At 33.9% G+C, this 27,935-nt stretch overlaps 1 protein-coding gene across 1 annotated transcript; it reads left to right on the plus strand.

The window, feature by feature from the left end:
- On the plus strand, positions 1–27,820 carry LOC145277687 (uncharacterized). Its single transcript, XM_080129372.1, has 5 exons — positions 1–1,760; positions 2,817–2,982; positions 8,011–8,140; positions 19,608–19,820; positions 27,527–27,820. The coding sequence occupies exons 1-5, from the start codon at positions 275–277 to the stop codon at positions 27,662–27,664; spliced, it is 2,133 nt and encodes a 710-aa protein (XP_079985498.1). The 5' UTR covers positions 1–274; the 3' UTR covers positions 27,665–27,820.
- Positions 27,821–27,935: the final 115 nt, after the last annotated feature.

Genomic DNA, 27,935 nt, shown 5'->3' on the forward strand with positions numbered 1-27,935 from the left:
ACTTCTTTTAATGGTACCAGTTGGTTTTCCTAAAAACCAGTCTGTTTTGTCTCATTGTGTAATGAAATGCAGTCAGCCTGAAACGTCTTTGGCGCATAAGAAAGAACTCAAGGGAGAAAACTCTGCAGAGGGTAAACAGTTATATTAGAAAAAAATTGGCCACAGAAAAGAAAGTCTTTGGATCACTAGGCGTGTATTTTATTGATCTTGCACATCCTAAAGAATTTGACAATCACTTTTGTTCCATTCAGAAAAAGAATCCTGTGTGATAAAAATGCGGAATAAGAAGCAAAGACACAATCCTCGTGAGATAGGTGAACATTCACTGAAGTCTGGCAAATTCACATCTAATCCTAACTTGCAAATTGCCAAGAATACTACCGCTTCATCTATGAGCAAATTGGAACAGCTTAATATGCATGTGTTAGACATGTCTTCTGACCAGAACTTGAATATTACAAAAATAAACTCAAATAAAAAATCTTCAAATAGAAAACATGGCATCAGGACAAACAAGAATTGTTTTTTGGGAACAATTTCTGAAATTGAAACTGCATCACCTACTTTAAGCTTTTCCAAGGAGAAAAGAAAACAGAGTTCCTCTAACAAGGTTAACTATAACTCTGTATCAAAATTAGTACCAGAAACCAAGAATGAAGATCTTTCTGTAGACATTGACAAAGAACTTGGTAATAAAGGGGAAGAATCTTTGTTTTTGAAGGCTTCTTCAAAAGAGAAAAAATGGTTTTCCGCTTCTGAAGACAACGATGATGACAATAAGATAACTTATGCGGCAGCAGCAAAATACAAAGCAAGTTCTTCACAGATAAACAGGCATTTACCAAGTAACGGCTGCGTTAAAATGACTGATACACCAGGCAAAGAAAAATCAGTTTCTGATGCTACTGCCTCAACCCTGGTTGATTCTACAGCTCTCAAGACCAGCTATAAAAAGGGAATTTTTTCTGATCTTGTCTTGAGTCCGAAAATGCCAGCTCTTAAATCGTCATGGTTACCTTTCATTGCTAGTGGCTTTGCATCCCACTCCAGAAGGAAACTCATCAGTACCTCTTCTCCAAAATTCCTTGATCAATCAATGAAGACAGAATCATTTCTTAATCTGAGCTTGGAAAAATCTTCAAAAGCCAGTTTAAATCTCGACTCTCCTAAAAAAGAACTGAATAATTCCTTTATGTCTTATAGGAGCGCCAACTCTCCAGAATCTCTATCAAACCAGACATTTTCTGGCAACGACAGTTTCCTAGAAACTCCCAAGACACCAGAGTCCTTAAGTTCTACAGAAATACAACAGTGGAAACAAAAATGGAGCATGTCGGATGTTGGTCCTCGGCATTACCAGAAAGTTTCGGAGAGAGAAAACTGGCACAGCTCGTCGCGTTGCCTGCATGCCTCACTCCTCGACACACCTCCCAGTGCCTGCCACCAAAAACGATTGTTAGATAATTGTCACTTATTTCCCAAGAGGTATTCTCATGTCGCTGTTGAGAAATATCACTCCTTTCAGCACCGTTTGGATCAGGTGGCGCGACGTAGTGACTGGAAATCTAACTTTATGAATCGGTGTTGGTCACTTCGTAACAATTTCATAGATTCTCATTGTCATCTAGATTTTCTGTTTGACCGGATTATGTTTGATGGAAGTTTCCAGAAATATTATAGGAAAAACTTGGATTCTTTCCCAAGTAATTTTGCAGGTTGTGTGGCTGTATTTTGTGAGCCGAAAAGTTTCACCTCTGAAGGTAGGATTTAATTGTTATGCGTCTTTTCCTTTTTCTTCTTTTCCTTCCTTCCCATCTTAACACCTATGTATGCATTTCCTTCCATGATGTTGTGCTCGCGCCATGCCTTAAAATGCTGGCGTGACATTAACTGTCCACGTGAGTGAATATCTGTATATGTCCTGGCTTTGTCATTAATATTATTACACAAGCTTCACATGTCAAATTGCATAGTATAAGTATTGTTCTGCCTCATTTTCTGTAGGGAAAGGGAGGAACAGCTGTGAAATACATCTGGTTTCTTTCAAACCAAAACTCCAAGAGGTTAGGTTAGACTAATTTATTTACCACGTCACACTCTTGACTTTCTGTTCTCTTACGTCATTTTCTTTCAACACATTAACTTAATTTCTGGGGGAAATTTTTTTCTTTTTACAAAACTAAAACATTGCACATACCATTACTAAAGTGCAAGTGGCAATCAGGTTGTGAAATCGGTTCTATTCTTCCATTTGGCAACTCGTATCTCTATATAAATATTAGTGTTGGGACGATTAATTGGAATCAGAAAAATCTTAACTTTTTGGTGTATTGGAATTGGATAAATTTATGTCTATTTTCCAATACTAAAAACGATTCCTTTAATTCTCTTTTTTTTTTAATTTGATTTTGTTTAAAAGAAAATATTCCACTGCTAGCATTAATAATAAATATTTATTGATTTTAAACTACCAGTAAAACTAAAATCTATAGATCACCCTCTCACAAGTATGTTTTTTTATGTTTGAGAAAATATCTGCACATTTATCCTGCGTTTTTATGATAAACTGGAAAATTAACAGGTCTATAGTTAAATATTTACAGAGTTATAAAGAACCAGAATTGGAAATTGAATTGGGAATCTAGTATAGAATCGTCCCATCACTAATATATTAATATATATATATATATATATATATATATACACACACACGAGAAAGAATGACTTATCTTAATGATAAAACTTAAAAATAAAAAAAACTTGTGCTAATTGTTTTGATTTATGATTTTTTGTGTTATTTTCTTGTATAACTGTAGGGTTGTGGAAGATGTTGGTCAGTGATAATATGGTGTGGCTTGCTATGGGCTGTCACCCCAAGAAAGCAACTAGATTTACCGCAGATGCAGAGAAGGGTCTGGCTGACTGTTTAAAAAATCCAAAAGTAGCTGCTGTGGGTGAAATTGGACTCGATTATTCTGGACGGTTTGTACAGTTGAAAACACCCTTTTATTTTTTCTTTACAACATAAATTTACAATACCCCTTCCCTCAAATTCTTGGCCGTAAAATCCTTTTTCAATGCTGTTTTTTTCTTTGACTTTAAATCTATATACAAGATAAATTAAAAAGATCATTGAATTCCAGTGGCTTAATAATATTGAGGCTGTAAAATCACCCTTGGAGCTAAACTAGGATTTAATAATCACTAGCCTGGTGCCCGGCATTGCCTGGGTGTTTGGAGGTGTGTGTTGTGCAAAAAAAAAAATGGTTGTAGTAGGCAGGGAGGCTCGAACCCGTACCGCAAATGAGGATAGGAATGGGGGGGGGGATGTGACATCTTTGCTGTTGTGCCTATTGCCAAACTGGAAGTAACAAGTGTTTAAATTAAGGCTAGTCAATCAAAAAGAGGAGATGGCTTTCGAAAATATCGGCAAAAAAAGCGGCCCTCTCCCTGTAAAAAAAGTACCCAATTGAGGGTGAAGGAATTACTGTTTTTAGCCAATTTTTTGATATTTGTCATCCAAAAGGTCGAACTTCAAAACGATACTGATCTCGTGAAAATCTGTCGCCTCTATAGAAAGTTTTAGGCAGATATACAAACATACATACATACATTTAAGGAGACAGGTAAGATTTATATTATAGATTGCTTCTTATCCACATATGGAAGCAAAATTGCCATGAGAGGAAATTAGATGCGTTTGATTCCAAGTGCCTTGGAACGATTTTATGGATCAAATGGAGTAATCAAACTACGAACCAAGAAGTCAGAGACCACACTTGTGGCACAATGACGTAGCCCCTTTTAAGGGAACTGGGGACTGCTCAATTAATAACCCCTATATCTAGCTTCTAACCTTGTGCCTGACTTTGTGATGCAGTTAAAAACGTTTCATGCAGGTGTTTTTGGGTTTGGGAACGTTAAATCATGTCGGTTGGGTTTGAGTGACAGGTGTTATGAAACTTTTAAAGGTCAGATTTACACGCGGATATCTGAAGTTGAAAACTAAAACATTGTGTGAAAAGCATATTTCTCTCTCTCATTCTGTCACTCTTTCTTTCTCTATTTCTGTCATTGAAAGAGAGAAATAAATATAAGTTGATTGTTGTAAAGACAGTTGAGGTTTGCTCGCTGTACGCGATGGGTTGACTAAATATGTTTCCTAACTTGTTAACTGTTTAATAAATTATATATATTTTTATAAAAATGTATTTTGTCGCTGTTTTCATACAAGTGTTCGATTTCAGCATATTAATGCCGACGACAGAAAGCTGCAATGAACACGCAACAAGCGACGATGGGAAGATGCCTGCAATGACCACACATAATGCGACCCATACCAAACAGTTATAGCTGACGACGGATCGACCCGTTTTCGTTGTTTCCAGCATGTGCCTATCGTTGGATATCGTTCATTCCCCGTGGAGCTGGTTGCATTCCCAAGACGTTCATCAACCAAGTAACCCTCCCGGGGAGCGATAGTACCACACACTTACCAACAGGTAGTATGGTTAATAATCTGCAAATGATGTCTAGGCTAGTTCAAATGTACCTTAAGATTGGCCACAGAGAGAATTGCTAAGTGCAACAATGGATTCTGATGGAAAAAGAGAAAAAACAAAAATGAACTGGAAGCATAATCGGAAGAGATTTGATTGTAACGGAAAAAAGCTGGAGAGATGCTGTGTATTTTGCTTCAAACTGAAAATGATGATATACTTTGATTGCCTCATGCATCACAGGACGTAGAAGTTCCTAAGTCTAAACTGTAAAGGCAAAATAATCTGAGTGATCTCCCTTGGATTATTCTTGCTAAGTGCCCTCTCCTGTCCAAAAGTCAAAAATCTTATTCCACTCTTAAGACAGCATCACATTTTGGAATTTGTTTTATCTTTGATTTTTCTTGATCTAGTACTTGGTATTTAGAGTGTTGCAAGTGTACTGGACTCTAGGGTAGGCAACATCAGGTCATGTCTCGTGTTGCTATCCATTTAGTCGGATTCAAATGGTTGACACCAGCCATGTTGTATGCAGTTCTATCACTTTTTACAGATTCTAATCACATCTTTCTTGTTCAACAACATCAGTGCTGCTAATATCCGAACATGTGATAGTATTAATGCAAGAGATGGAATGTTGTACTTGGCTGAACCACGAGACGCAATGTGTGTATCCTGGTGCTACCAGATCAGGCTGTCTGATGATATTGGCTTCCTGGCCAAAACCAAACCAAAAATTGATCTAATTGTCATTTTTTCCTTTCCCTTTGCAAAACTCAATCATGTTCTGCAATCAAAAAACGAAAACATTCTGCTACAAAACAAACAAAACCAAACACTGAATAAGTATTTGGAGATATAAAAAACTTGAAGCATAAAATCTTTTTCCAAAATTACTGGATTCAGCAGTAAATTATCCAAAATCAGTTGATATATAATAATTATATATTATGTAAAATAATCAAACCAAACACTATAAATAAATATTTGAAAATATAAAGAACTTGGAGTATAAAACTGCTTATCAAAATGACCAGATTCGGCATTAAATAACCTGAAAATGCATTAAAAACCCCTAACGAAACAAAATATCATGAATGAATATTTCAAAATATAAAAATTTGAAGCATATGAACTTTTACCAAAATGACTGGGTTTGTTATTAAATAATTTGAAAAGGATTGATGTGTCATAAAATGAAGCAATCAAACCAAACAACTAAACTGAATGTGTAAAGCTTCTGTGATCTCATCAATCCCAACTTACTGATAAAGCATAATTGATGGGATTTTTCCATATAGTTTTCAGTCCCACATCTACCTGGACCATAGTTTGATCATCAAGTTAAAGCCATTGCAGATCAGATACAGGATAAATATTTTGTTTTCATTTTTAAAGAGTTCCACTCAGGACAAAAGACAATCACAAAATTAAAGTTTTGCAAAACATTTTGATAAATCAAAACAAATACATTAAAGCGACTCAGTAACACAGCAGAAAACATTAACTACCAGGACCAAATGAATTTTTTTGAAAATGAGAAATTCATTTAAATTACAATTTTGAAATAAATTAAAATGGTTAATTCGGAATATTCAGAAATGTCTACATTAACAAAAAACAAAATAAAAACTTTCCTTTAATTCAATGAATGTTTTAGTAATTACTGTTTCCTGTTGTGCTACTTTAATGTATTCTGTTCTGTCTTAGAATGTCATTCTTCCAGGCATACAAGCTCTACAAGTAAATATTTGGAGATATAAAAACTTTTTCCAAAATAACTGGATTCGTCATTAAATAACCCGAAAAAGGTTGATATGTCGTAAAACAACCAAACCAAACCTTCCAGGCATAACTTCTTTTGAGAAAGATGAGATTGGTTTATTGTCAGTTGCCTGAAGCGCCCTTATATGGGAATGCTGATTGGTCAGATCACAGCAAAATTCTTTACCTATCTTTAGTGCTCCACTTTATACAGAATCTGTATTTCTTACTATAAACTTATGTCATATCTAACCATTCTGCAGTTGTAGGTGGAGGTATGCAATCAGCAAGTTTAACAACTATACTTGAGTAAATTTTCTTTTGTTAGAATAATTTGGTGTTAAGCTTAAATGAACGCAAAGAGTAACGTTTTAAAACTTCTTACATTTACAGGGATATGGCATAATCACGTTGACACACTGGTTCCTGCTGGATCACCAAAGTTAAGCAACGTTGAACCTGGTCAGTACTAAATGGGTGACCATTTGCGACTTCCAGGTGCTGTATGTGCTCTCCACTTATCTCGGCATTGTTTCCAGTCGTTTTGGACTGCTTGTAACTGGACTCAAACAGTGCCGATTCAGGAGAGGTGTGGTTAGGGATTACGTGACCCTTTCCTCACAATTACACACACAACTGCTCCTACAGGGGTATCCTTTGTCTTTCGAGGCTGAACAGAGGCATCAATCGATCGACATTTACAGGATAACAAAATTCTATGTATAACATATTTTTTTTGTTTTATTTTAGAACAATCGATTTTTAAATGGATAAAATCTTAATTTTTGGCAACCGGTCACATCAGATATTTCAACAATTACTTTTCATCTGTGGCAATCAGATGATCTCTAACAAAACTTAACAAAAGGGAACTACTGGATATTATAGAGATCTGTTCTAAATGGTTTCCGATTATAATAAAAGGTTTGGACACCAAGAGGTACTGCAGCGATTACCATTTCGCAAGGGCTTTGCAACTGTCATAAACCTCAGACGAACAACACCAGCGTCTTTCCACTTGTTTTGGTAGAATGAATTAGCCAAAGACAACAACAACAAGGCTCTTCTGGCACCAAAAGAAGACCTCCCAGCAGGCTTTGAACTGCCCTGGAAAGAGTGGATAACATTCAAGCAGACCCGAGCAAAGGTTGTTAAAACACAGAACAATCTGCACAAGTGAGGACTATGTACAGGACAATCAGGGTCTGTGTCGCGCTGACATGCAGACTATCCCACACATCCTTACAGACTGTCCCCTAAGCGAGGGATGTTCTGATGTTGATCTGAAGGATGCTTTGGACACTGCCCGATGATGGACCTCCAGATCGAATGAAAAGTTATGATAATGCCCAACAACAGAAATAAACAATATCAGTTTGAAACACATGCAAATGACATGGCGTCCAAAACAAAACTTGCTCCTGAGCCAAAAATGCTTGATTTTATTTTTGAACTCCCAACAGCACCTAAATTTGCATAATCATAATCGCCATGTATTTATATGGTTCTAGGTTTGTGTGCCTCTGCTTCTTTACAGCGGGCACTTGCCAACCATGGTTGCTTATTCCTCTGTCTCTGCACCGTTGCCACAAAGCTTGTAAATATAATAATCACCCAATAGAGATAATGGTTTGAAATATATAAATAAAAACAATAACTTTTATCAGAAATATCATTAAGTATTATGATTATTTCTTTTCATCTTAGTAGATATGAAAGATTGTCACACAGCATTTTTATTTTGTAGATTTTTTGAGTCAGCTGAAATCCAAAAAAAGGTTTTTATATGCCAAATCAAGATGGCCTTGGCTATCAAGAAACCACTTGTGATTCACTGTAGAGATGCACAGGAAGATTGTTTGCAAATCTTGAAAAAGGTAATTTATTCCAATTTTATTTTATTTTTTGGTTCTTGTCCAATATTTTCCACCATATTAAAAGAAGAAAATAAAGAAAAATATGGATGGTGTACGTACCTGTGATGAAACAAAAATATTATATTCCAAAAAATCACTCAAACTAATCAATCATTTTTATTTTTAGATAAGAAAATCAAATTTTATGAGTAAGTATCTGAGAAGTGACTTTCTTGTCTGCCATTTTGAAAAAAAATCTCAAAAAGCAAGGGACATAGCTAAAAAAAATAATGCATACTTACTAGATTTATGTTGTAATGCCTAGGAATGCCCATTAATTGCCTAAAAATAAAACTACTTGATCAGTTTATGGTTTTTGGAATATATCTTTGTTTTATTATGGGCATGTACATTAGGGCAGGTTGATTTGCAACTTTTTTTCAGAAAATCAACATGGCACTGGTGATGATAGTTGGGATTTGATGTGATAAGAACATATACCAAAAATTAGATTCCTATCTTGAACAGAAAATTGAGCATTTAATTTTAAAAATCGTGTAGAAAAATGCTGAGAAATCGTTCATTTTCATAGCATTTTACACAATACTGATTTTGAAATTTCACTATTTTTATAAAAAATTAAATTAAAATTGCATTTATATGAAATACATTGAAAGAAAAATAAATACATGAATTATAATTTTAATTATGAACAACAACTAGCTAAATATCTCAACTTTTACTGCATTGATTAAACAAAAATTGTAAAAAAAAAGCTAATTAGCAACTAAGTCTTTTAAATTTCACATTTCAGAAAGATATGTGGAGATGTATTACACAATATAACAACTTGATACAAGTTACAGAACCATGTATTTTAATTTTTTATTAAATGCAATAATATAAACTGTTATAATAAAACTAAATTGTTCTGTATACTTTCCTTTCGAGGAAAGTGAAGGTCTAATTTGCTGGACAATGACTTTGTAATAATGTGTCTGTCTTGCTTCCTGCTCATATACAACATTTTGAGAAAAATCAATCAAATTTGACAGGTGTGTGGCTGCAAAATTGATAGCAGTAATCTTTTTCAGTCTTTTTCTTTTTTTTTTTTTGAGTTGTTCACTATTTCTGGAAAAAACAACACAAAAAAAACAAAACAATTATTTGAAAACACTTATTTTTTATATTTTTGTGATCTAACATGAATAAAACTGACTATTGTTTGGATAAATTGAGAAAACTAATAAAATTTAATGAATAAATATTTATTTACCTAATGGACAAAATCATTTGAATGCCCTCATCTCTCACATCCAATTCATCTGAGTTTATGATGGATATTATGATATTTTCCGGAAGTAGTGTAAAAGCACTATACTTTGAACTGTTTAAAGCGGTAATTTGGATTTCAGTTAACTGTTTTGTTCTCTGAATCATATTAAAATATACTGTTGTTGGTTAAAAAAATTATTGTCGGTTTTGATCTCAAACCAACTAACTGCATACACTTGGATGATAAATTTGACCAGAATGTTTAATTTATCATAGTGTTTGAGGATAGACACCTCTGGTCCATAAACATAAACCTTAAAACCTTAATCTTGTGGCTTATGTTAGCCATCTTGCTTGATTCAAGGGCCAAATTTTCTAAGCTGCATATCTTCGGTTAACTTCTCGAGAAATGCTAACAGTATACTCAAAAAGTAGCCTTTGGTCTTCACACTTAAATTATTTGTTTCTTCTGCTGTCAGATAATGATGATCGGGAAGGGCACTAATTTTTTAGGATTCTACTTGAGGCAAATCTTGATAATTATTGATACAAAGTTTCTCCAAAGGACCAGTAAATGTTGTTAGGCTTTTTGTTGTTCAAGCAATTAATTTAAAAATTGCTCTAAATGGCAGTTCTTTGGGTGGAACCTGAAAATTGAAAAATTTGCATGTTTAATAATAGTCAGATTACATAATAAATACCAATATATTATTTTATTTTCCACAAAAAAAAGGAACATAATTGCAGGTGAATCTATAGAATTAATTTTACCTCCTTGTTAGGAGGACAAGTGCAGACTATGTGCCTTGTTTGACAATTTTCTGTCTTGCACTTTACTGCAAAATCATCACATCTTAAGATAGGAAATTTACAGCTACAAGAAGATATATCAAACAATCTGTCTAGCAGTTCCTTCATTCTTTTCACTTTGACAGGAAATCTCTTGCAGTATCCAAACTGTTTGGCCTTCTTATAGCAAAATATATTGACCATCTGTCCTATATAACATTCTCCTAACAAGGGCAATTATGGATTAACTGCTTGCCAAATACTAATTAATTCCTTAGCAATTAACTTAGAAATCTCACTAATTTTTAAGTGGGGATAACAATTTTCGAGGAAATACTGGATGACTTGTTGTGAAGTTGGGGGTGCTGTTTCATCAAAACGACAAGGTGGACCAGCAAATTTTGTGGACCACTTGTTAAAACTGAATGCTGTGCTTTTACTGACATTCTAATCTGAAAAGTAAAATAAATAAATGGATTATAACTGAAGGAAACTGTTTTAGGCTATCTTCCAGTTTCAAATGTAAAAAAAATAAGTGCTAGTTATAAGAAACTAGCGGGGGTACCCGGCGTTGCCCGAGTGTTTGTTTCCAGGACGGGGGGGGGGGGGGAGTTTAAAAAAATGTTATGGTAGGAAAGCAGGAAGGATCAAACCCGGAGTCATGAGTAAAAGTAGGAAAATAAAGTGTGAAAAAAAAACAAAAAAAACAAAAACATCTGCAACGTTAACAGTTCGGCCACCAAGAAAAGTCCATTTCAGTTGTTTAGGAAAAAAAAAAAAAAAAAAGAAACCACTATGGTAGGTCGGCGCGAACGTGAAAATATAATGTGAATTGTCCAGCACCCTAACCACTAGGCCACAGAGCACTGCAGCTTAGTTTAGTGATTTTAAATCACTTCACATGATAGAACTACGAAGCCAAACCGGTGTTCTCTTCTCAACTGTTCCTTGTGAACGATCTCCAAACGGTGTTAAGTGGTGGCAGGGGGAGGAGGAATTTTTAAGAGAGAAAATATTTTACCACTTCCATTGATCTTAACCGATTTTGGCCGTGACTTCTCAGCAGAAAAAGTATAGAAATCTAAGATTATCGAGGAATTTGAGAACTAATAAGCCTATAACAAACCTCAGATATTGTTCTGCCGTTTGTGCATAATGTATTTGCATAAAATATCTTGATTTTTAATCCTATTAAGGTCAAAATCCCACGGGGAAAAAATGAGTTCATTTTATTTATATAGAGATAATCAAAAACTTTGTAGAGTTGAATTAGATGTATTGAAGAGAGAGGACCAAACCAAATCAGAGACATAGTTGTATTTAATTCAGACATTTTTAGCTCTGCCTTTGATAACATGAATTTATCCATAAAGAGATTCATTCTTGCTGTAGCTGTGCCATTTTAAACGAATGTTTAATGTTTAGAGTTTGAAAAACCAGTGCTTGTGCATCTATATTACCATGCTATTTTTAATAGTACTTTCAAGTTAAATTTTATTTTTATGAAATTTTTGTTTATTAAATTGTTAGGTGAAAGTACAAATCTCCTATCTTCCCCATGTTAAGAATGGTTTTCTAAATAATAAAGTTATTTTAGCACAATAACATAGATGCACAAATAACGAAACTCCTTTAAAGGAGTTTCCTTATTTACTCATGTTAATCTTTGTGTGTTATCTGATTTTAAAACTATAATTTTAGAAGAAAAAATACTGCTTAAAAACAATTACTCCCTAAAAATAAAAGAAATAAACATTTGACTCTAATTTTCTGCAAGTATTTTTTTATTAAGTAGAAAAACTTGAAAATTTATGTGGTTATGTTTCGTAAAGAATGTGTAGAATAAAATTGTATGGACTATTTTTTTTTTTTTAATATAAAACTGGAGTCTTACCATATTTTAATAAAAATTTCCAATAGAATTTGATGTGAAATATTAGGTTGGTGCAAAAATGTTTTTGACGTTCATTTGAACATAAAAGAATGACATTATTTTTGCACCAACCTAATAGAAAAACAAATTGAAAAAGATTAAACAAATATGTTTAAATTCACTGCAGACACTTGAAATATAATAATATATATTTTAAACAAGTTTTTTTGTTTTTCCTTTTGAAATAATTAAGCCTAAATCGTAATGTTTTCAAATTAAATAATAAACAAATGTTAATTTTCAATATCAATAACGAGCATGTTTTGCAATGGTGAAATCTAAAATGCTTCCACCCCAAAAAATGTTCCTGAAATGAAAAAGCAAACTTTGGTCGGTATTATTTACAAAAAAAACATAATTTTGCCTTTACACTTAATATTTATTTTATTAATTCATTATCATTTTATTTAATATGTATGTTATTAATTCATTATCATTTTATTTAAAAATGTAGTTTAAAACATATTCTAAATAATGATTCCATTTTCTTAACAGTACGGATTGTTTTGATGATGGGACGTTCTTGACAATTCACAGAAAAACTTTTGATAGCTTCAATTTTTCAACTTTTAAAGTCATTTCCTCAAGCAAAGATAACGATTTTGAAAAAAATATTTTGTGTAGGTCTTTTCTATGTCAAACCCCAACTATCATCACCATTGCCTCACCGGGGTTCCAAAATCGACCTGCCCTAATGTACATCATATAGATTTTTCTTTATTTTTGTATTTTAATATGGGGGGGGGGGGTTCTCAGCAAGAAACTTTTTTCATCATTATCATCCCAGATAGATTTTCAGTTTACTATTTCTTATTCATGGCAAATGTTTCTTTTTTGTTTCTTTTAGAAAATATTTCTTAAGAATTAGTTCATCTCTTTATAGAGAGGATTTTTAGAGGAGTTTATATTCTTTTTAAAATGTTGACTAACTCTTGTGCATTAATCCTATGAAGAAAAAACATTTGGTGATTCCCCAATTTCAGTCTCATTAAAAATTGCTTGTAAACAGAAAATAGACAAAATGACACAAAAAGTTTATGTATAGTACACCAAAATTTATACAAATTAATCCAGTATTTCTGTTTTAAAAATAAATCAAATTTTATCTATAAAATCTCTCTGGCCAGTTCTTGGATTACTAGAACAATTGAGATAGCAGTGTCAATTGTCAGGGAAAGGGTAGGGAAATGTGGAATTTCCCACTAGTACATGAAAAATACAAGATGAAAGGGAGGTAACTCCATTTATAACATTTTACCCTTTATTTTATTATCGCCTAGTCAGAAAAACTTTAACATAACAAATGACCCAAAATTACTTATACTTGATAAAGAATTTTTTTTTTTTTTTAACAAGACAATCATTTCTGGGTTTAGTGTTTTCCACAAAAACTGGCAACAACTTTTGTTTATTTTGATGGTATGACAATATTAATTTTTGTGATTATGACTGGTTTAAAAGCTCTCACTAAGTGTATTGTTATTTTTAACATGACTTTGAGTAGGTATCCCAAACCAAAATTTTATTTTTATCATATCTAAAAAAAAGTAATGTGGGCATGTAGATTTTTGTAAACCATTTACAAAAATACCAAATTTATTTTGGTAGGTCAATTAGCCATCAAGTTAGTTGAAATTGGCCGAGAAGCCAAATTTCATAGTCTATAACTAAAAATGTAGGCTACTAACAAATGAAAAATCCTTATAAATGTAATGTCATCTTGTAGTAGATGAAAATTAATACAAATTTAGGCAATAAATATTAGATGAAACCAACTTAAACACTAGGCAAAATCTCTCTATCAATGCGAAAACAGTGAAAATACGACACGGAAATGCAACTTTAACTGTTCATATCAATTTCATTTTAATAGCTAATGTATTGAATCTTCTTAGTGTGATTCAAAACACATTAGAGATCAAGATAATTCTTTCTTTTAATTATAAATTGATAAAACCACTCAATTGTGGACCATGTAAAAGCAGTCAAACAGGCAATTTTGTAAAAAGGGCAAAAAAGGTAAAAAAAAATGAGTCAAAAGTATACGTTACTGAAATTGCTGTAAAAAATGTAACCATTGGTGGTAGAAGCTTGAAACTTTGCAACTTTACTAATTTTGAGGTGAGGAATTCAAAAAAATGGTTGCCTTGTTTCTAATAACAAAACTTTTTGCCACAGAAATACTTTTACTTTGGGAAATTTAAACTCGCCAAAAAAGCACCGACGACAATAATATTTAGAAACTTTTTATACAAAAAAAAGGCACAAATCATTTTTTTTAAACATTGAAAAACTTTTAACTTAAAAAACAAGTAAGAAAGATATTTTAGGTCTTACTACAATTCCTTTCTTATCGATCTTCTCTCAGAATTCTTTCATAGGCTTCTGCTATGGTAGATATCTCAGGAACCCTCCAAATCCTACCATCACTTGAAACTGGCATTACCTCAAAATCCCATCTGTAGACAAATGCTGACTCTACTTGTGCAATGTCATCTGATAAAGGCTATCGAAAATAATCTTTTCTTTTTGTTTGCATTAAAAATTTTACTACAGCGCTGGATGCAGAAATTATATCAATGACTTGGCCAATGTAAAAGTTGGTGTATTAGTAGACAGCTACCCATTGTCCTTGATGTTCATAACTGAAGATATCCTGAGATGGATCTTCATCACAACTGCAGGAGTTATCTGAATGTTCAGCAGATTCACTTAGGGAAGACATTTTTTGTTGTTTTGGTGGAGGTGGAGATGAATCAATTGGATTTCTTTTCAAGTAGTCAGAGAGAGCAGCTTCCAGTTGAACTTTATTTCCACTGGTGTTGATTTTGACACCTAAAACAACCTTGAGGTATCTCAATTGGTCTTTGAGTGCTTCCAAACCACTTTCTGAAATTTTTTTTATCTGTTTATCAGACTTCACTGGACCACCATGCTTAATAACAGAGTTAATAATTCTCTCTTTCTCAGCAGCAGCTTGACATTCTTTTTCCTTCTTTAATCTTTTATTTTATGCAATTTTTTCTTGGACACGAAGTTTCACAAGGGCTTCTTGTTGTGCATGTTTTTGTCGCAAATGTTTTGCATGTTTTCTGGAGATGCTCAGAATGGATTGCCTCTTTGTTGATGGTATTACTTCCAACCAAGCTGTTGTCCGATTGCGCTTTAAGCATATTTGAAGATGATCGATTATGTAGTGATGCATGTCGTTTTGTTTGCATGCTAAAATCTAAATCTCCAAAGGCATGCTCACCTGACAGATTTGTTAAACGGCAGGTCTTCAAGGCATCTCTCGTCTCCTGATCTACATCTTTTCCAAAAGCACCTCCTTCTAAAAAGTCATGCAACTGGTGCTTAGTGACAATGAGGAACTTACTGAGTATCTTGCGCAAACATTCTAAAACAAGTTCAGGGGCTGTGAGACTAATACAGAGAGACACATTGCCTTCCTCAAAGAATTCCCCATTAAATACACCTTTACAGTCAGATTTTAATAACAACTGGGGATTGTTGATCCAGCATTCTAAACTTAGAGCCATTTTCTTGATATAGTGATGGAAGTCAACATACTGAACAGTGCTGTTAACAAGTTTCCAGAAAGGTTTGGTCAAATTAATGTTCAGCAAACCAACTGCAGCAAGTAGAGAATGTAGTCTCTCATCAGAAATGTCAGCCAAAACACTCTGTAATTTCATATTGCAAGATGTTGCAAACACAGATAAAAATAATTTTATGTGCTCTTTATGGTGATATATTGCCAGGGCATTTTCAAATAGAGAATTAAACCTATTTGCCCGATAACTTGTGATTTGAGATTGGTACCCTTCTTTGCTGCAGAATGCCAGCCATTCTGTCCTGCAACCACTTTTATTGTTTATGAGTGTATGTACGGGTGACGACAAAAAAAAATTAATATGTGTTCTGTCACAATTTCTGTTAATGCTGACATAAAAAGTTTTTATGTAATTATTTTCAAATTTTAGGACAAAATAATTTAATATATTTGCTAATGTATAGCCTTGGAACTGAGTTTTTATATTTAGTCAGTTTTTTTCTACAAAGCGTAAATGTTGACATGTTTTACGAATCCAAAACAAAGAAACAAAAAATTAGTAAATAAATAATGCTTATTTTAAGTAATTTATTTTACATAATTTTTTTTTAATTCTCTTTTTTTTTTTCATAATTAAAAAAACTTATGTTTCTGAACAATAACAAAAACATATACTTTATCGTCATAAGTCACTAGCCAAACATTTTGTTTATGGAATTTAATTAAAATAATTTAACAATGCTAAAGTTTATCCAACCGAAAAAAATAAAAGTTTCCGTCAGTCCCACACAACTAAAAATGTTTTGTACACGGTTTTATTAATTAATTTAATTAAAATAATCTAACAATGCTGAAGTTTATCCAACCGTAACCGAAGGAGAAAGCGATGAAAGAACATATGAAAGTTTGAAAAAAGCTATAGAAAATAAACTGGCATTATTTTTTAAATTGTAAATTTTCATTTTTTTTAATGACGTTCTAAAAATATTAATTAAAAAAATATCTTTCTATAACTTTTAAATAATAATAAAAAAAAAAAACTCACTTAAGAACTTTGGTAAGTCCCTAGTGAAATGAGTTGTTTGTTTATGTTTTTCCGTTCAGTCAGTCAGTACGTTGTGCTGCTGTGTGGCTACTGGCTAGCTGACAGTTGATAATTGGTCTCTCTGACATTAAGTTGAAAATCTCTGTAGGTACCCCAACTTTTATTAGTGTGCGCTCCTTGATTTATGGGGCCATAAACATGACACCAACAGATTATTAAAGAGGAGATATTCCTCTACAAAAACGATGCCTTTTTCGGAATTTTTACTATAAAATTTCTTTCATGTTTCTTTCACTGAAGTTTTCAAGTTGGATTTTTTTTTAGAAAAACCACTTATAACCTTTTAATATCCTCACCATGTTATTAAGTGACCTTTTTTCTTTAAAATGATACCATTTTTATATACTTAGAGACTCACAATATGAAGTGCAACAAATTTGAAAAACATCAACATTTTTTTTGTGTAAAAAATAAAGCGACATTTACCAAAATTAGAGGCATAACTTGAAAAGTCCTGAAAAAAAAACTACTAAAGACACAAGAAAAAGAATTATATATCTATAAAGACAAAAGATTAAATTTTATTTAAATCAAAACTATATCAAAATAACCCAAAAAACAAACGAGATATCGCAAGTTGAAGTTAAGGGAAATTTTACTTTATTTACTAGTTTTCGCACCTAAACTCGGCCAGTTTGGGATACCTACTTTGAGCATTTCTGTTCATTGCTTGAATAGCCTTCACCAATGACTTGTTTATACAAAAACTATCAGACCACTTTTCTTGGAACTCTGTCAAAAGCTTTCTTTAGATCCACAAAAGCAAAATGTAGGTTGTTCTTCTTACCAAGGTACTTCTCTTGCTTCTGTCTCAGGATAAGAGGGTAAGTGAAAATCTATTAAAACTTATGATTAATTGTTGTTTAAATTTTTCTAGTAGTAGTGATCACAGGGGGAGATAACTCTTGTACTAGTGTTTTACATTTGTAAAGTTTAAAAACGGAATCATTTTTTATTAACCCATTAGATCCTACTGTCCTATAAATATGGCACCAAATAATTTATTTTTAAAATCTATAACATAATATATATTAGTACTGCTTGCTGCATAATTATTCTGAAGAAAAGATAAAATTCATAGATTTCTGAAGAGTTGTTGGCGCCCTCTTAAAAATTCTTATAAAATTTTCTAAAATTCTATTTGTCTGATGTATGAACTTATATAAATGAGTCGTGCAATAGTAAGCCACTAACTTTATGCCAGAAGTGCAATTTATGTATGAACTGCTTTGTTCCTTACCATAATGTGTCAGTTTTATCTTGAATGTATAGTCTCTTGATTTCTAAAATATATCATATACAGGGTAGAATGATAAAATTGTTACCCTATAAAAAAACGACATGATTCACTTTCCGTTTGATGAAAACTGTTTTTGTTGTGGACCATCTACTGGTGGGCCAGTTGTGTACAAATCTCAAGAGAGATAGGAGCCTTCTATCATGTCTGAAAGTGACACAATGTTCGACGAGCGAAATTGAAGATGCATTGCAGTACAACTCATGCTCTCTACTGATCCAAGTTATGACAACAGGACCATTGCCAACATCCTCAAAATGCAAATCAAGATGGTTCAACACTTGAAGGCACAGCTCAGTGAAGTTTTCGGCCACGGTTATGGTTTTCGGTGTGGTTTCAAGTGAGGGTCACATCATGCCACCTCACATCTTCGAAGTTGGCTTGAACGTGTACCTGGATGTGCTGAAGAGTGTGGTGATCCCCTGGTGCAATCAGGTGGCCGCTGGCAGACCCTGGGTGTGGCAGCAGGACTTGGCACCGGCCCACAAGTCCAAAGAGATCCAGGCTTGGCTTCAGAAGGAGTGCTACGACTTTATACTCTTCTCTCACTAGTCCGCCTCCTCTCCTGACCTGAACCCACTGGACTACTGCGTTTGGTCATACGTCAACAACATCACCAACATGACCTCCCACACCACCAAAGCCAGTCTGATTGCCGCCATCTTCCCAATATTTGCCAAGCTCCTGCCGGTGTTTGTGGAAAAAGTATGCTCCCAGTTCCGGACCCATATCGAGGCGGTGATTGAGGCTGGAGGTGGCTACATTAAATAGATGTCAGTTCTATTACATAATCAAGATACCTGAATTGATTTTTTCAATAAAAGTTAAAAAAATAAAGCTGTAGTGTTGTTTTCTTTAGAGCGACAATTTTATCGTTTCATTCTGTATATCCAGTGTCTTATTTATAAAAGAATCAATATTTCACTTTCTAAATAAAATGATCTTTTCCTTTCCAACTCATTTTAAAGTCATTACATAAAATTTCATCTGAATAGTAAAAAATTTGGTTTTTATTTAGAATTTAACCTAATTAAAAAAAAAAAAAAACTATAGAAAAATCTTTGATATACATACCCATCACATAATGGAAATGCCATATTCCAAAAATTATGTAAATTGATCAAGTAGTTAAATTTTTAAATGATTTAAATCGATTGATGTGAAATTGGGAGCATTACAAGGCTGATGTTGCAAGTTTGAATTATTGTAGAATTATCTGTCTTCGTTTTTTTTTTTTTTTTTTTTCCAAAATGGCAACATATCAGTCCCTTTTTATTTTACTCAAAGAATTTGATTTTCTTAGTTAAGAATAATATTAATATAAATAATAAATATATATATAAATAGTTGATCAATTTATATGATTTTTGGAATATGACATCTTCATTCCATGACGAGTACATACATCATAAAGATTTTTCTGTATTTTTTTTTTTTTTAAATTAGCTTAAATTCTAAACAAAAACAGCATATTAAGATACCCAGTGACTTAATGTGGTTAAAAATCTTCATTTTTTTTTTTTATTTCCTTTCTAGTATGTTCCTTCTGATTATCGGATCCATTGTCATTGTTTCACAAAGTCTTTTGACGTGGCCAAGGAATGGCTTTCATCATTTTCTAATCTTTACATTGGCCTCACTCCACTTGTAACTTATCCCAGTGCTAAAGAAGTCCACGACACGGCTTGCAAACTTCCGCTTGAGCGCCTCCTCCTAGAGACGGATACACCTTATTTCCTCCCAAAATCTGTGAGTATTTATTCTAATGACTTTCTGTAATGCCATTGTTTAGAAAATGTCTAAAGTATGCAGTGTGTTGTTCTACAAGTCATTGCTTGAGTTCCACTCGAAACACAAATAGCTTCTTATAATTTTAAGGGGCAGATAATTCTCTTGTACTTCCTGTATCAGGGCAGATAACTCCTGGGTACTATTTTAACACAGGAGTAGATAACTCTTTTACCTATATAAAATGCGGTACTTATTTAGTTTTGCACTTATTTAAGAAAACAAAAATAAAAACCTTTACTTATCATGGCATAAAGATGTTATATTAAAAAAATTATAAAAATTGATTAAGATATTTTTTATTTATGAAAATCAAAATTTTCAATTTTTAGTGATTGATGAGCCTTTGATTCTGGAAAGGTTGTTAAGGGGAAGATAATCAGGTATGAATTTCAAATTCAATCAAATACGATGACGGGTTTCTTTCACATTGAACAAGTCATAAAATTTGATTTTCTTAAATAAAAAAAGCTAATTGATAAAATTATGTGATTTTTGGAATATGCCATCTTCTGTGATAGGTACGTACATCATAAAGCATCTTCTGCATTTTCTTTACTTAAAATTTTCACTTATAAGTGCAATTCTAAATAATCGTCCAAAATGTTTCTGATTAAATGATTCTCTATTGAATGAATGCATTTATATTCTGTAGTAGGTTTTTCAAGTTTTGAAAAAATCCAATGTCATCGATTGTTGAACCTAAGCAATTCCTTTTTTCAATTCTTTAATTTGTTTATTTTTATTTTATTTTATTTCTTTTTCAAAATGTTTAAAATTTTGGTTCTTACTATTTGGAAAAGAGGGAAATCGTTGTCTGTCATGTCATGTCACATGTCACCCACGAGATATCATTTACTTTCTGATTGTGAATCACACAGATTTTGATACTTGAATTATTCAAAGTATATTTAAATTAATTGAATGTTATATAAATAATTTATAGCTTTGTTGATAAAGATTACTCTATTTTTGAAAATTTAAACGGAAGGAGATATTTCAGATTATTAGCGATTAGGCAACGATAATAAATATCAAGGTACGCTTATTTTTATTTTAAGTTAATAAATAAAATTATGTAGCTTCTAAACTTTGTTAATAGACAAAACTTTTAAAATATTAACATATAAAGATACAAAGATAAAAGTTTCTTATGCATGTATTTTCAAATTTATGCTAACCAGTGATGCATTTTTTTTTTTTTTAATATCCTTGAAAATCCATGGGTTAAGGAATTTTTAATTATTCCTTTTTTGAATTTTTGATAGATTAATAAATGGTTTATTTAAATTTTATTTTCATTGTTAATTTTTCTTGTTTCACACACACACACACACACACACACACACACACACACACACACACACACACACACACACACACATGATTTTCAGAATGTAAGATTATATATAATAAATTCCAGTCAAACAACGTTGCAGCACACAAGAGCCATGACAGTCAACGAACCAGAAGTCCAAGACTTTAGTTTCGCCCTCATTTGGGCTCATCAGTTAGACACATCCGAACTCAGGATTCGAAACCCGAGCCTCTTGCATGCGAGGCAAGCACTCTGTCAACTGAGCAGACGCCACACAAGAAATTCCATTAACTAATACAGCTCAAGCACTCTGTGCCGAAATCCGACTGTGAAATGGACCTATTTCATCTTGACAAGGGACGCGGTCATCCATCCAGCTAATAACCCCAAGCCGATGTCTCACAAGTAGGAGTTTCAACTCGAAAGGACAATACCATCCAGCATCTTGGACAAGTTTGTTGACTGTCATGGCTCTTGTCTGCTGCGACATTGTTTGGCTGTAAAATTTATTATATATATATATATATATATATATATATATATAAGCTATCACTATTTATCTTATTTTGATTTCATTAAAAAAATTTATAAACTATAACATAGCAAGACATTCTTGCATAAGTAATATTTTGTTTACTCACTAGGAGATTTCACACAGTTGCTCCAGATTTCCATTACCCACTACCTCTTTTGATAACCTTTGCAAATTAATTTACGTTATCGCACCAGTTGTTTATCATTGATTTCTTGCTGGCAGTGACCATTGGTCTTCAGTGTAATTTGGGTGGCAACTCATTCAGTGGAGGTCTGGCTTATTGCTTTTTCTCCTCGGGTCTTCCATTCTCCTTAACCCTGCTTGATTATTTGGTGTGATGACAGTTGATGCCGACACTACAATTTTTGTCTTTTTTGGGAGGGGGCGCTTAACTTACTATTATATAGTTTCAGTTTTCTTGATTCCATTCTTGTGGTGTTTCTTTGTGTTTTACTTCTGTTGCAGTTTCTATATGTCTGACAGTCTCCGCATTCAGGGGTTTTCCTTAATATTTCCACTGTTTTCATTATTGTTATCCACTGTATCTTCTTAGCCATTCCTCTGATTCTAATATCTCCGATTATTTTTTTTAAAGCTTTTTACGATCTTCCTAGTGCTTCTATTATTATTGGTGTTATCTTGATTTTCTTCATCTTCTATATTCATTTGAGCTCTCTGGCCAGTTTCTGTGTATTTGCTCTGCTCTGCTTCTCCATCTCTTTGATATTCACCATGTGGTCTGCTGGAATGGTGGAATCTACCGTCTGGCAGGACTTTTCCTTAACTATTATAACATCCAGTCTTCTTGCTTGTGTGAACACACGTAGCTTACTCTTCGACAAGCCGCCGACTCCCAACGTCATGTGTGCCGTGGTATTTTTCATTCACTGTGTTTCTTATGGCTTGATCGTCATATTTCTCATTGGCTACTGTCACTGAGAACACACGTGGGTCCACAAGAATAAGTATTAAAACAAAATAAACATGAAAAACACAACGGCAATGTTTCACATATATTTGACGGTTGGACTTGTGTGTGTGCGTGTGTCTTCTCCCCGTTTTATCAATGTTACGTTCCTCTGTCAGTCGCAATCCGGCTCTCTCTGTTTCACACTCAACACTAAAAACTGTCCAACTGCTGCCGCTATCAACTCTCATCCACTGCGAATGGCAGCTAGTTGTCAACTGTGTCAGTATCTGAAGTCGCCCCACCCCGGCTACCGAAAGTTGCCCTTCCCTGTTTTATCTGTTCTGTAGGCTTCTATTGTCATTGTCAAATCGAAAAGGCTCGATCTAAAAATACCTACAGATTCATTGTTTGCTACTTCCTATTTCAGTGTACATTGTATGTCACTTCCTATCTATTGTTCCTCCTCTCAGCATTTAGTGACTCATGAGTTACCTTCATAGTATCACACTTGGATAGTTTTATCCGTTTGTATCTTTCCTAGAACTGTTTATATGCTACCTAGATTATAATATCTACGATTTATGAAAGGGGTATGATGTGTGTCTTTTATTTGGGTGACTTTTACATGCTATTTTCGCAGTATTTCTTAATCTCCGTGTGTTTATTTGGTTTTTCCGTGTATAAGCGAAACAGAATCCGAACAAAAGCGTTTACCTGGCATTCATGCCGGGAGGTCCAGAAAAGCAATCAGCTTTGATTAATGCAGCCAAAACCCGTCATATCAGACAATTGCTATTCATTTGGACACTAACCTTTTTATGAGGAACTGATTTTCCCCAACATCTTGCAGCCAAAGTTAAGTCGCGTGATGTTTGATCTCATTAAATTCACGCACCTGACACTTAACTTTTTAATTGTTAAATTAGAACGCTTTTCACTTCCTGTCTCGTCATGGCCGACTGGTAAGATGTCAGGTTTTTTCACACTTTCTTTTCCATCTTTGTCTCAAGTCTTTGGGTTTGAACCTACCTGCCTCGCAAAACTTTTTTTCTTTTATACCGATAAACACCTGGGCAATACCGGGGACCCCCGCTAGTCTTATATACAAATAAACAGACATTTTGCCATTTAATTTATATATATGTTTATGGTATATACAATGACATGCTACAAATATTATAGTAGTTAAATCGACATAGTGAGGGTAGTCGTGATAATACATAACTAAAGAGAGAACGGTGACTTGTTCAGTTAATTATAAATTATATTTAATTAGAATAATTAAAACAAATTTTTTTTCAAACATAATGCCATAACATAGTATATTTTCGAATGTATTTTGTGTTCTCTATAATATAAATCTCACCTGTCTGTTTAAATGTATATATGTATGAATGTGTGTATATATGTTTGTATGACTGTCTAAAACTTTCAACAGAAGCGACAGATTTTCACGAGATTAATATCATTTTGAAGCTCGACCCTTCGGATGACAAATGTCAAAAAATTGGTGAGAAACATTAATTTCTTCACCCTCACCTGGGCAGTTTTCTACGAGGAGGGTGTTTTGCTTTTGCGTCCCATTTTTGCAAGTCATCGTATCAGTTAGAATCACTTTACTAATTTCAACATTCCAAACTTCCGGTCGCGTCATGGAGTAGCGGTAAGATGTCAGGTTTTCTTTCCCTTTGTGTCACGGGTTCGAGCTGTCTGCCTACTACCACATTTTGTGTTTTTTTGCTTAACACATACCTCCGAACACCCGGGCAACACCGGCCACCCAGGCTAGCTAATATATATAGGAAAAAAGCCTTGGGGAAAGCAGACATTAATAAAATAACATTTAATATAATATGCATTTATTTAAAATGCTCTTTTTCAAGTTTTGTTTACTAAATTAATTATGATTGGAATGTGCTGTAAGGAACTCATAGCACTTGTGCTCCCTCAACATAAATACCCCCCCCCAACCTAACAAGCAACAAAATCCCACCTCTTCACTGTAGAAATTCCTAGATGCTAGAAAAAATTTTTACTCTAATTATAACCCTAACACCCTCTTGTCTAAGGGCCGGGCCGCATCCGTCGCTATTCTGGTTCACTGGAGCATACTTGTGATGTACTTCTGGCCGTGTTCGTCGCTCCCAGTTCACAGGACCATAGATGCAACCCAGCAGGGCTACATTCTTACTTGTCTAGTGGTGGACCCCTCAAGGGTGACCAGACTCTCACTGGTCACTGGAAAAGATCCTTCTGCTGCTCAGGGCATGCGAAATGTGCATGACCCTAAGTCCGTGTGGCAACATTGTCGATTTCGACCGTCACTCTGGCTTCGTGCTGGATCCAGTCTATCTCTTTCATCATCTGGCATCAGGGCATACCTGAAATAAACTGTATCCTCATTCAGGCCGGCAATCGAGAAATAAGGAAAAACGCTGGGACATTTTTATACAACGAAACAAAATAATTATTCATAAATCGTTTTACACTTGTTTATAGTCGAGTTCTTTGATCCAAGCTTCATGATGCAGGTTGTATAACTTAAGTTCCTCTAATTAATTTCCCAGCTAAGAACAAGAGCTTTTCAACTTAGCTCTTGTGCCCCCCCCCCCTCCCCATCAGGCGGGGTGAGAGCGATGTGGACGCCTCGATGCCAGCCAGTAAAAGGACCCCAATTCTAAAAAAGACAATCGTTTTTATCAAATCAGAAATTCCTCCCTCTACCTTTTTGGAGTTATTCTTTCTCTTTTCCATTATCTTATTCTTTTTCTTCTCTCGTGAACTTATTATTTTATTCTTTTCATTTTCTCTTTCTTTTCTCTCTTTCTCTTCGTTTCCTATTAATTTACTCCCCTTCTCTCTTTCTTTTGTCCCAAACCTTCTCCCCCATTGGTTTAAGGTGTTAACTTATCATCAAATTAGGAGTTACTAGTCCTTAGGTCGAACAAGGCCTGATGGCGACCCCTCACCCCTCAGTTCCCACCTCAAGCTGTCACTAAGTTCTGAATTCTCTTCCTATTGCTCACAGGTGTTTAAAACCAACCCTTCCGTTGTTGATAGATGTATAACAGCCGTGATATAGGAACAATTCTCGTTTGTCTTTCTCTTAAAAACCCCACCTCGGCACTGATGTGATAAGCGATAACTATTTATTTCCATGAGTGATTCCTCATCTGAGTCAAAAATTTTCGGCTGGTGACCTTTTTTCCTTTTTCCTGACCCTAAACTTCCTATAGATGTCATCATCTGAGTCAAAAATAGTGAGACCGCATCCCCCCCAGGTACCTTTCAACAGAACATTGTTTCTTTAATAATTTGAATTGTTGTTCTAACCTAAACGAGAAACGACCCTGTATTGTTTTTTTCTGCCAACTCGAGAATCTCATTATCATATTTATTTATTTTTTTCCCATTGAAATATTTTATTTCTTCTGGACATTTTTGCCTCTTCTTATCACTACATAAGTACAAAATGGAAATTAAAACCGCTTAAGAACAACTATTATCTATTATCATATTTATTTATATTTTTTTTTCATTGAAATATTTACTATTTCTTCTCTGGTGGACAGGAATCTCATAAACATCTGTTTTTCCTTGACCAAGTGTCAGCATGCCCCCCCCCCCCCAACCATACCTCACCCTCTTCCATCTTCTCTTCTTCTATTTGAAAAGCAAGATCATCTGGTGTCGCCAGGGATCTTGTCATATAATAATTTCTTCACTCAAACTGCTAGAATTTGGAATTCCCTTCCAATCTCCTGCTTCCTTGACTGCACTGATATAGAAATTTAAATGTAATGTGGACAGACATCTTGCTGGTTAACTCTCTATATAGTGTCCTTGTAGATATGGTCACAAATAGTAACCTTTTATGTCTAATTGGCATTGTGGCTTGTTTGGGGTGAATAAGTTTTAAAAAAAATTCATGTAGGCATTAGTTTAAAATGAAAACATGTAACTGTTTTTATGAAAATAAAAAAAAAACAAGTGAAGCATGCATGGTCCTCCGTGAGTGCACAGTGAACGAGGCATAAAAAAATGACTAAGTTCAGCCCCCCCCTCCCCATTTAGACCCAAAAGTACCTAGGGGACATCAAATCTTGGTGAAAATGAACAAATGGTGCAATTTTAGGCCTTAACATATGTAAATTTGAGTTCTACACCATGCAAAAACAAGAAATGACTAAGTCCATCGCCCCCCCCCCCCCCCCCTTTAAACCCCCCCCCCCGCCCCCAAATCCCCAAGGTCTTAACATATTTAAATTTGAGTTTAGCACAAAGCAAAACTGCTGAATAGACATACACAGAAAATTTGAGACAAATATGGTAAAATAGTCCCAAAAATGGAGTGTTTTTATTAGCCTTAAAAGAGCCCCTGGGTCATATCCAAGAGTTATTGCGATGTATAGACAAACAAAATTATATAGAAATCAGTTAGTTACAATTTTTCAGAAAGTTTTATAAAAATCCAAGGCATCAATTCTTTTTTAATCAGCACAAAAGTGTCAATTTTAGCTATTTTAACCCGAAAGGCACCCATAGAGAGGGCAACCAGCATTTTCCCCAAAAATCCGTTCTGTTACTTTTTTACTCATATCATGTTTAATGTTTGTGCAAAATTAAAAAAAATTACAAGGTGTAGTTATTGAGAAAAATGCGGACAGACGAACGGACAAGGGTGAATTTACAGATCCACCCTCCTTTTGTCGGGGGACCAAAAAGATTAATGTAGGCATTAGTTTAAAATGAAAACCTGTAACTGGTTTTATGAAAATTAAAAAAAAAATGTTTTCATTCTCATCCTTGTCTATATCTCTATGCGACTCCTTCCTTACTTCGTAATTCCGGTCTCCATTAATTATGATGTAACAAAAGTAAATTTGACTTAATTTTCTTTTAAGGTACCACGAGATGTGAAATTCTCTCATCCAGGAATGGCCATTTTTGTGGCCTTTGAAGTAGCCAAACTGAAAGGGATTGATGTCGAGACAGTATTGAAACAATGTCTGAAGAATACCAAACAAATGTACGGCATCTAAGAAAGAAAACAGAAAGGAAAAACCGTTTTTTTATTTTGAATCAGCAATAAATCCTTAATTTTTTCTGATCACGGAATATTTTCTGTTTAAAAAATTTGTTGCTGTATAATATTCTTTGTACACATGTGTTGAAATAAATATTATGTGTAGCTGTAATCTATAAACGTCATTTTTTTTCTTTAATATGAAATGTGCTTGAAAAGTATGTTATGTAAAATACAAATGTTTTCTATACATGTTTTTGTTTTTAGCAACTGTGTGTTTGGCTTTC

This window comes from Euprymna scolopes, chromosome 6, assembly GCF_053919585.1.
Source record: "Euprymna scolopes isolate OS-2025 chromosome 6, ASM5391958v1, whole genome shotgun sequence".
NCBI classification, from domain to species: domain Eukaryota; kingdom Metazoa; phylum Mollusca; class Cephalopoda; order Sepiida; family Sepiolidae; genus Euprymna; species Euprymna scolopes.

What these genes read in the sequence shown, in the direction of transcription:
- LOC145277687 (XM_080129372.1), top strand. Translation starts at nt 275, where the DNA reads ATGCGGAATAAGAAGCAAAGACACAATCCTCGTGAGATAGGTGAACAT. An exon ending in GGACTCGATTATTCTGGACG is followed by an intron (nt 2,983 to 8,010) that starts GTTTGTACAGTT and finishes TTTATTTTGTAG; the next exon opens with ATTTTTTGAGTCAGCTGAAA. An exon ending in CTTATTTCCTCCCAAAATCT is followed by an intron (nt 19,821 to 27,526) that starts GTGAGTATTTAT and finishes TTTTCTTTTAAG; the next exon opens with GTACCACGAGATGTGAAATT.